The sequence below is a fragment of the Odocoileus virginianus genome, chromosome 1 (genome assembly GCF_023699985.2).
Source record: "Odocoileus virginianus isolate 20LAN1187 ecotype Illinois chromosome 1, Ovbor_1.2, whole genome shotgun sequence".
Classification (NCBI taxonomy): Eukaryota; Metazoa; Chordata; class Mammalia; order Artiodactyla; family Cervidae; genus Odocoileus; species Odocoileus virginianus.
The window spans coordinates 7314909-7328183 of NC_069674.1; the positions used below are offsets into that span (position 1 = coordinate 7314909).

At 42.6% G+C, this 13275-nt stretch overlaps 1 protein-coding gene across 4 annotated transcripts in view; it reads right to left on the minus strand.

Annotated features, from left to right (window-relative positions):
• The window catches only part of CUL1 (cullin 1), a 90253-nt gene that overhangs the window by 17788 nt on the left and 59190 nt on the right, over positions 1-13275 (minus strand). For all 4 annotated transcript variants that reach the window (XM_070460847.1, XM_020895730.2, XM_070460716.1 and 1 more), the window contains exons 5-9: positions 10720-10770; positions 10417-10507; positions 9512-9675; positions 5993-6155; positions 4991-5121 (exon numbers count right to left, since the gene is read on the minus strand). In XM_070460847.1, the coding sequence (XP_070316948.1) occupies positions 4991-5121; positions 5993-6155; positions 9512-9675; positions 10417-10507; positions 10720-10770 (600 nt within the window). The remainder of the gene's footprint in view (positions 1-4990; positions 5122-5992; positions 6156-9511; positions 9676-10416; positions 10508-10719; positions 10771-13275) is intronic.

Genomic DNA, 13275 nt, shown 5'->3' on the forward strand with positions numbered 1-13275 from the left:
GCCTGGGCCGGGAACCAGGCGCGGCCACTTCAGGGTGGGCGGATGCACAGCAAGGCTAAGCCAGAATTGAGCTCGGTGTGCGGGATAAAGTCCGATTTGGTAAGAGGAGGCTCCCTGATGGGTCTGCCTGTGGAGAAAGGACTGAGGTTCCCCCCTACAGGTGGAGGAGAGAAGGGAGCTTCCTGGTTACACGAGGACACAGTGAGTCTCCTCAGAACCTGGTGATCACAGACTAAAAATGGACATTTATTTGTGTATTTTTTTCCTTCAGAAAAAAAGGTTGTTCTCTTCATCTCATGGCAAGACAGAGTGGGCAAACTTAACTGCATGTTTCCTGGACCAATCTGCATTGTCACCATGCTGTCAGTTCTCTGTGATTAAAATGGTCAGTTGGATTTACTGTACAAAACTGCTTCCTTTCATCCTAAAACAGCTCCTTGGGCGCCTCTCTCTTTTCCCACATCAACTGCATCAAAACTAGTACGTGTGTTTTTTCTTTCTGTTTAAGTTTTATGATGGAAAATTTTCAACATATTCAAAATGATAAACAGTAAAATCAGACACCATAATCCATCGGCCAGCGTTCAGCAGTGCTGGTCGAGGACCTCCTCCCACCTGCTCTGTACTCTGAGAAGGCCTGACTGAGGCTGAGTGCTCCATCCCCCTGGACTAGATGAAGCCACACCCCGCTTCACACGCAAGGCTCCTGAGCAGGTGTGGCTCTGCATGTATCATTCTCTTCTCTCACCATCCACAGGAATGTTGAGTCAGGACTAAGTTATTATATTTGGGAATTTTACTCCAAAGAAAGGGAATCTTGGATATATCACTTAACCTTACATCTGCCAGAAGCACCCAGCACCATGTTACTCTGTTTATTCTGGGGTAAATTCATACACAATTCAGCTCTTATAATTACACCTAAGCCAACTTCTCAACCCAAACCACAGAACATTTTTTTACAAGTCTGATACGGCCTCAGACTCACCCCGTAGTCTTATACTGAAAAACATGCTTGTCAGAGCTCCCTGATTTTATGTCTGTTTTTAAAATTCTCCATTTTAAGTACTCCTCTTACAAGCACTATCACTCCCGATCCTGGAGTCAGCAGCCCCGGGCTGCTCCTGAAAATACCTTTCCATCTCGGGAGAACATTTTTTTTTTCTCCAAACCTGCAAATAAACATTGACAACTTTGTGCCCCAGTCTAGGTCTGCAGCCCCACCTCCCACTGTTAGACCGACAGCCCCGCTGGACATCAAAGTATCTACAAGCCCACTCTTGCTGGGTTATATTTCAGGTCCGGTTTTAGAGTGAAGTCACTCAGTCAAGATACGGTTTCAAAGAGGACTTTGTGCTTATCTGTTGCCACCTCTGCCCTGCAGACAGTACTGAAACATTCTCTATACCTGCCTCATGAAACCTTCTTTGTGGAGAACAATAGCACCCAGATTGCTGCAGAACAGAGCGCTAATTAAAAACTCAACATGAAACCAACTGCACCGTCAAGTATTCATCAGCAAGGACTTACAAGTCTGCACTGACTCTTTTCCTGAACTTCATTCTGCTATAAAATTTTGGTGTCAGGGGAAATTACAAAGCCATCCAGTAGCCTGATACAGTTTTATTTTGTATTTACGTTGTATGTGGATGACTTTCCACATAGCTGGTGCTCACTTTAGATGGGCCATTAGGAAAGGTATTACCAGTTCTGAATGCCGATAAGTGTCATTCCTCAGAGCTGCGGGCTTGTTCCTTATGACAGTACTGCCAACTTCTTTTCCAGAGAGCTTTCTGTACTGATGGAAAACACTGGAGGCAAACTCGTGACCCACCTCTATTGAGAGACCAGCCTTCACCACCTTACTGTACGCACTCTGAGCGCCATTCACTACTCTGCATTCAGCTTCGCCTGTGTTTCCAACCCTTATTTTGCTGCTGTTTCATTTATCCCACTGCCTTTTACATACTGGGTAAGCCCCTTGAACCCTGCTGGAATATCATGAAGGCCCAAGTGTACTGAGACCCTCTTCTGTGCAAGGCACGGTCCTGGGCAGAGGGCACGACGGTGGATAAAGCCACCTCTGCAGGAGACATTTACACAGACATCTAAAATGTAAGGCGTGTGAACGCCATGTAAAGAGTCCAACATGATGCTATTTCCAAGGGGTGGTCGAGAAAGGCTTTGGGGAAGGAATGGCATTTGAGGGTATTGGAAGATGAAGGTGTTTAATACAAGGGGCAAAAAAGAAGGCACACATCTAGGCAGAGAGAAGAACCAGGCAGGTCTTAGCACGTCACGTGTATGGTGGAGTGAAGACCCACGGCTGGTTCAGACTCAGTAGGAAATGACTCCATCTCAGGGGACGAATGCTGCCAGGGGCGAAGGGGGAGGGCAGGGGCCCCGAGCTCACAGCCCCCCTGCTGAGCTAAGGGTGGAGGAGGGCACGGAGTCTGAGAAGACAAGCTGAGACCTGAGGAGAGCACAGAGGCCAGGCACCTCACACAGGGACCCCTGGGCTCAGAGCCGGGCCACAGATCCTTGCAGAATAAAGGAAAATCATTTCAATTTTCTCTGCAGCATACCTTGGTCCTTTGAGTTACAGCAACAGCCACCATCATGCAGCTGGCTGCTGCGGTAGATAAAACCAAGAACCCAGCCGGCCACGCCATGGACTTTGATCTTTGTAAACGAACCTGAAGGTGTGGGCTCTGCTACCAGACTGCTCCCCTCAAGTCTCCTCCTGTATCTGACCATTCTCCTACAAACCGTCACCACACTGCCAGCAACTGAGCACATGTGTCGGGCCCTCTACCTAAGCGTAACGTGGAATGTGCTGGAATGTGCTGACTGACCCGGCCGCCCACTCCCTCCTTTCTGTCCAGAGGCCAGATGTGGGGTGACTCGCCTGTGAGACAAACCTGCCTTTTAAAACAATGATCTGATCCGCTGTTCAGCTCTAAAGCAGTTTAAGCCCATCCCTGAAGATTCCTTGGCGCACACGGTTTTGAAGCCTTCCAGGAGCCGCCACGCAGCACGCTGACGGCGCGGGCGGCCTGGCTGGGCACGCCTGCCCTCGTCACCAGCCTCTGAGGGCCGACAGCTCTCGTCCTCCGCTGGAATCTCCCGTGACCGCGGCGGGCCGGACCACACCGAGCTGCCTCAGCCTGAAGCCCTCATCCCCCGAGAGGAGCCCTGATCCCCAGCCTCGTCCTCGAGTGTTCCCCGGCCTGGGGGCGCGGCAGGTACAATTCGCAGCGCGTCTAAAAGCAGCATGTGTGCTCAGGCTCTCAGCCACACTTCATGGGGGGAGGACCGCCATTTCCTCTTTGGGTGAAGTGAGGGGGACCCCAGAGGGGAATTCCCTGGGCACCAGTTACCCAGGAACACATGGGATTCTCAAATCTATTTAACGATGAAAAATATGCCTTCAGAAAATTCTTAAGGACATTCTGATGTTTCTAACACATAAATATTATTTGACTCACATTACAAACTTAAAACCTGTAAAAATTTCAGCCTACATCAGATTTATTAGCAGTAAAACATGCTTTCCAGCCAAATGGATGGCTACCCTGCCCTTACAGCTAAACCGGGTTTTGAATTAATAACTATGAAAAGCTTACGTTACTGAAAAGATAACTTCATTAAGGTGGCCCCTTTTGAGTCTCATGTACGCGCACACATGCGCATGTGTGTGTACCTGTGTCTGTGTGTCAGGCTCTTCAACAAGAAATATTTAGAGTTTGGACATAAGAAAAATCATTATATAATTTTTACATAATTAAAAACAGTTGAACAGGACTGTATACCTGGTAAAAACGGCAATCCTCACTGCTAAGCACTGCGGGCTTTCAAGTAAGAAGCCCTTTGTAAGCATTAAATATTCTTTATTCACAAAACCTCTAGAAGATGGTCACCATCATTAGTCTTTCTTCCTAACTGCCACAGACAGGACAAGCGAGTGAGCAGTGCGGTCAGCGGTTAGTGAACAGCCAAGCTGGATCTGAGCCCAGACGGATTGTCCCCGGGGTCTGTGTGCAGGGGCCCCACAGCACTGCGAATCTCACTGCTGGGACCTCACCCTGAAACCTGGAGACCTCTTCCACAGCACTCTCCACCAAACCTGTCCCCTGCCATGTAAAAGTCTAAGGTGTGTTCACATTCTTCCCTCTGATAATCCACAGATGTGGCAACAAGTGATGCAGCAAGCCCCATAATGAAAGTGGAAAAGGGAGCCCCCAAAGATTAACAGGAAAATAAAGACTCGAAATACTTTACACCAAATACAGTAATATCAGGGACAAAAAGTTTTCTGACTGAGGCAGAAGAACCAACTGTGTTCCAGAAGCTTTTCTTCTCCATTAGCTGTCCCAAACACTACTGAAATTAAAAGCTCACAACAGGGACAAACCTGAGGCAACTAGCCTGTCTCTCAGAAACACATGATCTTCCCATGTAAAATCAACAACTGAATTATAGAAAACCCAGCAGAAATTCTCTGGGACCTCCTGGAGTGGGGGTGGCAGTGGGGATGGAGGTTGTATGAGAAATGCCGTACATTTCAGGGCCTTTCCAGAGCAAACAGCCCTGAGGTCTCCAAATGGAGTGCGGCACTCAGACCACAGTTCCCGACGGGGCAGCCTGTGGCCCTGGAGCAGAGCCGGGCTTCTGGGAGGCTTCAGCCTCTTCTTTCCACGGACTCATCCGCTCTCTTCTAGTGCATCGAAAGTTAATTTTGAGAAACAATGAAAGGAAAAAAAAGTCAAGACATAACATCTTTAATGCCTAAGAAGTGCCAGAGGAGAATTAATGGAGATATTTACTAAACAAAGACACTTGTGAAACTCCTACTTTAAAGAGCCAGTAGATGGTTCTCTATGAGAGTCCAGTGAAAATCTTGCCCACTAGACCTGTAGGTGGAGGCAGGACACCCGCCTGCGGTCCACGCATGGGAATGGTTAGGTCCATTCAGTTGAACAGTACTTACATTTAATGCAGCTTCTCCACACTTTTCAATTGCTGCAAGACCCTGATTATGAATGTGTGTCTCCAGGAGTTTTTTCAATTCTCCCAGGCCATCTTGGATTCTAGATACAAGATTATACATGCGACCCAAATCTGAAAGAAGAAGGAGCCACGTTTACACATCAAAACAAACTTTGCAAATCCATTCCACTAAGTATGTATTTATAGAGATGAAAGGTACAGTGAAATAAAACCGCCATGTTTTTAGACCTAATAATCAATTGCACTTAATTATACTCAAATACTTTATATTTAGCATATGTACATTTTGCCAAAAGTAACAATGAAGTCATGTGATTATGAGAGCATATTTCCCCCTTGCCAGGAGAAACTACTGATATTAACAGAGAAAAAAGCTGAACAGGAACTACAGGTGATGATTCAAGATTGAGAAACTGATTATGCCTAATACATAATAGGCACTCAAATATTATTTATAAGAATGAATACATTTAAGGAGTATTTATGAATATCCTCAATTATACAAACAATTCAGTCACAAAAGGGCCCCCACATTTGTCACTTAATATATGCATGGCACATGGCTGATTTATGAGCACCAAAGAAGAAAAGTCCTGCGTCTGAACATGAAATCTTCTACTGAGCTCCTCACACGTCTCAGGAAAACGAGGTAGGGGTATGGAAAATACTTCAGCAGAACAGCAGCTTTCTCATCTCTGAGAACTTCCAGCATAAAAGGCACATGCTCACATGCACAGAACAGTGGTAGCATCACTGAAAGCTAAAGTGTATGGAATAAGTCAGATTTCAAATCAAATTGAAAAGATGCTCTTCCTCCAAAGTCACACCCAAAACACACTATAGAGATCTGAGATCAACACACCACAAGGTACACACATACACAGCTTTCTTAAAGAGTGGCTGGTGCTGGTAATGCTAACTCTGAGTCCAGACCTTCACATGATTTCGCAATCACACATCTTGATAAACATCGGCGGCTCACCTTCATTCTTGTCGGCGTCCAGCAGGTTCTGGAACTCCGTGTGGAAGATCTCCAGGTGCTTCTCGATGAGCACCTGCTCGCACTTCCTGGCGAGCTCGTCCTGCGTGCTCTCGTGGAGGTACACCTGGACCCTGCGCTGCTCCTCCAGCAGACGGGCCTCCGCCTGCGGGAGCGAACTCGGGTCAGCCGTCCGCACGCACGTCTTTTTAGAACAAGAACAGTGACAGATCCAACTCACAATCCTGCCCTACCTGACACGAGGAAGAAAACAAGAGAAGGGAAGGGCCCTTTGGTTTGGGGTGGGGTGGGGAGGGAATGCTAGCCACAATTTACTGGCCCCTGGCATGTGGCTTCCTCTGTAACCTACATGTTTGTTTCCAAGTCCTCTTCAAATGACTTCTATGAGGTTATCATGATTAACCATCCACACGGCTTTACATCAATTTTCTTCCCACAGACATGTGCAGTTTCACACTTTTAGGGGGTAATACCCTTATCGATACTGTGCAATTTAAAACTTACAGACTGCTTATTCCTGGAACCTCTCATTCAGTACTGCCAGAGAGAGGCTGATTGCGGGTGACTGAAACTGTGAACAAGCAGGGACCCAGGCCGACCTCCTTCTTTTGCTTCGGTGCTGGTTTTGTTTTTTAAACAGCAACTGGAGGTCTGTGGTGACTCTGAGCTGTGCAAGGCTATCAGCACCATTTTTCCAAGAGCATCTGCTCACTCTGTGTATCTGTGCCACATTTTGGTTATTCTCAAAATATTTAAACTTTTTCCATTATTATTATTTATTAAGCTGACCTTTGGTCAGTGATCTTTGATGTTGCTATTATAATTTTGGCATCATTTAGCAATATAGTATTTTCAAAATAAGGAATGTACATTGGTTTTTTTCAGACATAATGCTATTCTCCACATTTCACAGACTACAGTAAAGTGTCATGACTGGGGAAACCAAAAACCCCAAAATCCTGGGTATGAAGTCATTAGGTTTTAGGAGGGACAGTGATTTACATTCTTTGTTGATTTGACGGTAAATAAGTTCATGATCACCATTGTACTTGGCAGATAATCACATCAGAGTACAAATTCAAAAGGACTGAATAAAATTAAGCAAACAAAGACTGTCTCTATTAATTCTATTAGGATCAGTATACAGGAAAAACAAAATGAAAAAATGGATCAAAAAGCAGTAAGCAAATTCATAACATATATTTTGTTTTTAAATCTTTAAAAAAAATGACATTAGAAACCTAGAAAGGTCAAATATTCTTTCGAGGCTCACCACAGACTCAATCACATGAGACAGTAAGATACACTGAAACTCATGCGGCTGAGGCTTGTTCACTGGTCGACGCCATCAGGAGAAGGGAAGCCAGAGATTCTCAATTGTTTCTTCTCAAGGACAACTCAAGAAAAAGGAACACAGTCCCCAGAGAATCTGTACATCTAGCCCAAACTGGCTGCTAAAAGGAAAGTAGTTCTTTAAAGTTGATGTTTTATCTCAATGCTATTCATGAGTTTTGTATTTTACTTCCTAATAAGTGTTCGAATATAAACATAATTTCTCAAGTTATTGAATAAAATGTTCCATATTTTATCCTGTATATTATCAGTGCATACTCATGGCCAAACATCAAAAATACATAATAATGATGATGATGATGATAAAGTATCACCATTTTCCAGATGAGAAGGAAACTGAGGAACAGACTTTAACTCCTTAGTAAATGGTGGTTAAAGTCACCCCTGGTAAATGGTGGACTGGGGATTTTCAATTAGACATATATCCCAGTTTGAGATGCAAATCTACATCTAGTGGTAATAGTAGCACTGTTCAGACGGTTAAATTCCAATTTTAAGCCCACAGAATCTCTACATGACAGATTTTTCAAATGGAATGGCTGCCATGTTTGCTAAGACCCAACCAGATTTGGGCCAAACCTTTAACCCAAGAAATCCCACCTAAGATAGCCAGGATGCAGGTAGCACACTCTCCCTTGAAGGCAGGGCTCAGACTGGGTTGAAACCGTAGGTCTACAGAGCGGATTTCCATGCACCAAAGCACTACCACCTTCCTCAGTGTGGACAGCAAGTAACTGCAATTTACTAAAAGTCCATGAAATGAAAAGGCCTGAACCACACTTGTGGATTTGTACCCTGATAACAGGCCATACTTTTAAAAAACATATACAGTTTTAAAAGACTCACCATATATAGTACAGTTCAATAAAAGATATGTTTATGAAAACTACACTGTAAAAATCAGTGCTTAGATTTAAAACTAACTGCTCAGGCAGCTGTTCCAACTCTCAATAAGCTGGTTAGCTTCCAGACTGGCACACAAAAGCTAATTTAACTTATAAATACACAAAGAACTATCACTTTCCCAAGTGTAATAGTTTTGCAGGGTTCCACTTCTGTTAGGTTTTGAAGGATCAGATATTTGTCTGTCAAGGACTTTCAACTTCAGACTTGTAAGGCCCACTTATAATTACTATCTCTTATGGGAAAATGTACTAGGAATGTCATGGACAAATTGAGAAGGACTTTCTCTATGTGGTTAGACAGGGGAGCTGTTGCTCTCCTTGACTTTTGGTGTCAGCACATGGAGAAAGTGACTCTGCTCTCCAAGTGAACAGAGAATAAAGGGAAAAGTGGGTGTCAGACACACAGCCCCAGACCCCCGGAAGTCTCCTTGCCTGTCTAGGTCAGGGGTTGGCAAACTACATCCTGGGGGCAAAATTCTGCTGGAAGGAAACTTGTATTGGAGCACAGTTTAGATGTTGCCGAGGCTGCTTTTGCGCCGCAATGCAGAGCTGAGCAGTTGCAAATGAGAACACATGCGCACAAGGTCTAAAGTATTTAGCATCTGGCCCTTCACAGAGTCTGCTGACCCGACTGAGGTCACTCCTCTGAGCTTAAGTCTGGGACGCCGGTATTTCCGAGAAGGGAAGTTAGAATAATTCTCGCAGAATTGCACTGTGACATCACTTAATGTAGAAGATTTATGATGCAGAGACCAATCCCCAATCTTCTCATCTAAGATTTTGATCCTGTTCTTTTGGAAGGACTTCTCCTCTAATACACACTGGAAGGTTGTGTTAAATAGATTTTTAGGAGATATCCCAGAAGCAAAAAGTAAAAAGCTTAAAGTTTGCGGATAAAAATTTGTTCCTTAAACGCTATTTTTTTCATTGATATAAGACCATGACTGCCATTCTAGGAGCATATACATTCTAGGAGAGAGTGTTTAAGACACGTACGTCATTCAACTGTAACAGTTACGTCCTCCACACAGTAAGGAGAACATGAGCCACGATTATTAAATCAATTTATACAAGCTCCCTAGTGAACTGGGAGAAACCATCTGCACCTGCTACAAACACTGCTGGTTACCAGTGCCCAAGAAATGACTTTGAAGGAAGCTGCACATAAAAGAATAAAAAGAGAAATTTATTTGAGCAGCGGTAACTTTTAACTTAAGCCTACTCTAAGTATGTTCAAGCTTACCTTTTTCATATATTCAGTAACCGGGTTCTGCTGCAAGAATTCGGTACTCTCTCTGGTATAAAATCTTTCTGTGTCAGCCAGAAACTGAGATTCAAAGGATTCTTTGTACACTGTTAGCGTAGGGCCCTTTGCAAAGGCGTCATCTTCATTCAGTCCCAGCTCCACTGGAAATAAACACGAACTATATTTCAACTGCCTCATTTTGGTTATATTTTAAGGAATATATATTTTACTTGAGGTGTAGCTTTTAGTTTAAGTTATGATGAAAAGGTAAGAATAAAATAGCAGGGCAAAAGGCAAACTTATATTCTGGTAGTTAAGTACATTTTGCATAAAAGAAAAAAAATCCAAGACACACAAAGGCAAGTGATTCTGACAGCCAGGCATGCTTCAAAGTTCTCATGAAGTTCAATAAGAGAACATCTTAATATTTCTAAAGCTTAAAAATAATAAGAATGCTTAATTGTAAACTTTCAAAGAAATACAATCTTACTTAAGTTTTAAAACACTTATTACTTTATTGGCTTCTCAATGGCAGTTGTTCAAGATGATACAGATTTCTGGTTATTATTCAGCTCCATCAATGACACTCTAAGCATACATAAGTGCTTAGTTATCAGTCTATACAGGTATATAGATCCAGTAATTCAGTGCGAAACCAGAAAAGAAAATAATTCAAATGTCAAATGTCTAGTCCGTCAAAATTTCCTTAAGGCATGAAGATAAACAATCTTTATAATGGGTAAAATCAAACATAATAACACTGACATAAACAGAATTATGAGTACGTTGATAAATGCTAACAACATTCTTGATAATACTATTTGAAAACAAATCTGTTGCATCACTGTTATCACTGCCACTGATACCAAAACTTTCACTAAATTAAAGGGAAAACTGCTTACCATAAGACTGTACAACTCCACTTATCAGTCTTGTATTGATGGTTTCACCATTTCTTTCTTTTTCAATAAGTTTTAAAACAGCATTTGTTACCTTTAGAACAGATGTAGGAAAGAGACATGTAGATTACAGACTATGGTATGCATCAGTATTATGTTACTACATAGCTCTTAAACATTTAAATCTGTCAAAGGCAAGATGAGAGGGACTCTGAGGACACTCTAAAGGAGCGAGGAAGACGATGGCTAAGGTATGACACCTGGAAGGGGTTTTAAAAGGAAAACACAACACACACAAATAGGTACCTGTTTATTCAGTGGCCTGAAAAGACAGTCTCTCCAAGTCACCAATGCAAGCTGAACGAAAAGAAAAAGCAACAGTATTAAATGGCTATACTTTTATGATGTTTTTTTCAAAGCTGTAGGAGACAGCCCAAATCCCAGATTATATGCATCAATATTTTTATTTATAAACTTGGTAAAAAATCATGATGAAATCAGAGAGCCATTCTCTTGAGTTAAAAACTTCTCTTTTTTCTTGTGTGCTCAATTGCGTCCAACTCTTTGTGACCCCATGGACTGTAGCCTGCCAGGCTCCTCTGTCTAAGAATCTTCCAGGCAAGAATACTGAAATGGGTTGCCACTTCCTACTCCAAAGGATCTTCCTGACCCAGGGGTCAAACCTGAGTCTCCTGTCTCTCCTGCATTGGCAGGCAGATTCTTTACCACTGTGCCACCTGGGAAACCTTCATTATACATAAAGTATTCATTTTACTTATGTGTGTGCATATGATACTTTTTTTTTTTAAAGTTTTTGGAACTTATAGAGGGTATGTCAGATGATTACTATAAAATGTTCCCCCCCCTCCAAGAGGGAAATATTAATTCATATATGGCTTTTAAACTGTTGAAGTATTATTCAGTTAAATTCAAACTTAAGGGAATTCAATACTCAATAACTGCTGAGACACTTATATAAATGCTATCAGTCTTATTTTTTCCCAAATTTAACCACAGATAAAACTAGGTTTATACATACAGTTCTGAAAAGATTCTATGTAAATTTCATTTACAAAATGAAAAATTTCTACCAAAAAAGGGCAACATGAAAGCAGTATTTAAGAGAAAATATCTTTAATAAGATATGAACACTGTATACCCAAGTCTTCTATTAGAATAAAAAGGTGATTTCAGAATTAGGAACTATGCTGTCAAAGAAGTTGCTGGGAAAGGAAGAGTCTTAGTTTGTCAGGAGAAATGCCCCCTGGGGGGCAAGGTTTGGGAAGTAACTCTTCAGGTGCACACCCTCCAACTCCCCAGGCCTCCTCGGTGCAGGAGGGAGGCAAGGAACACGCTGTGTGCTGCCATCAGCTCCTAGTGAAGACACTACACCTTCAAAAATAACTTTTTCCAAACATTTTTCTAACTTGAGACAGCATAAGACAGATGCGATTTAACTCTGGATAACTGGTCGCTTTGAAGGAAGAAAGGCAGATTAAGAGAGCAGGACCAAAGGTAAGCCAGAGGAAGTTCAGAGGGACAAATCAGGGGGAAAGTCTTGCTGCATCACTTCAATATGTGGATAATGAAATTAATTTATGTCCTCTGGTTGACTTGAAAGGAAACCAACAACCTTCTGTAACTGAAGAGAAAGAAAAAATTACTAGGAAAAAGGGAAAACTTTATAATTCATGACAAAGCATCCCCATCTCCTGGAGATTCTGGAAAATGCAACAAGAGATCACTGTGTAAGAACCGTCGCGTGTGTCGATTGGTATTTGAACTGTGAACTCAACAGCCTCCTGGAAGAGCATGCAGAGGAAGTACTGTTTCCAGACGGGTGTCCACTGGCCTTTGCTAAGAACTGTGGCTGCAGAGTGTACTTCCAAACTAACTACAGCATTTAAGGATGTAGAAACTATGAATTTTGAAAGTTAAAAAAAAAAAGTAGTCAAATTTTGAAAACAGTATTCAAAAAGTTTAAAGACCATAATGATTTGTAGGAGCCTGTGACATTACTATAGGGCATACATATGGTGCTTTCAGTCAGGGGGAAATCAAAATCATGCTGATTCCCACAGACAATTTTTCAGTCTCAAGAAGTTATTTTTAATGGAAAAGGTAAACTATGTGAGGCTCAAATGAACACTAAACCTAGAAAGCTTTGTTAAAGCTATGTAACAAAATCCTGTTAAACAGCAGTTAACAGTTCCGTACAGAAACTGAGCTATACAAGTGATAAAGACTTGCTATGCATCTGTGGTACATTGTATTTTTCTTTTAATCAAACGTGTAAAGCTGCAAAGCACTGCTATTACAGCATCATGCGTGGGTATGGAGACACTCATTATGCAATAGAACTGACATTCTAACACCATTCAAAAAAGGTACTGTCTGTGTATCTGAGCCCATTATGAACAGAGGGGCTGTCCTGGTGGTTTAAGTCCTCCCTCAGTTGGTTCTCAGACTAGAACGAGCATTAGAAGCACCTGGAGAGCCTGCTGCTAACACGCTGGCCAGTCCCACCTCCAGAGCGTCTAGTTAAGCAAGTCTTGCTTAAGGCCCCAATATTTGCCTTTCTAACAAGTTCCCAGGTCACAATGATGCTGAGGGTTTGGGGACCACACTTTGAAAACCAACGGGCCTTGGAAAAAGCTTCCTTGACTGAAGAAACATACTATGAAGGTGTTTTAACAATCCAGACTTTGCCTCTTCAGAATTCATTTTCCTGCAGTCTTTTAAAAACCCATCAATTTTGAACTGTGTCATTACTTCCTAAAGTGAGTGGGCAGAATGGAATTTCACATCACAGTTCGCTCCTGGAAGCAGCTTCCCTGACCCCAAAAGGCCACGAGGGCTGAC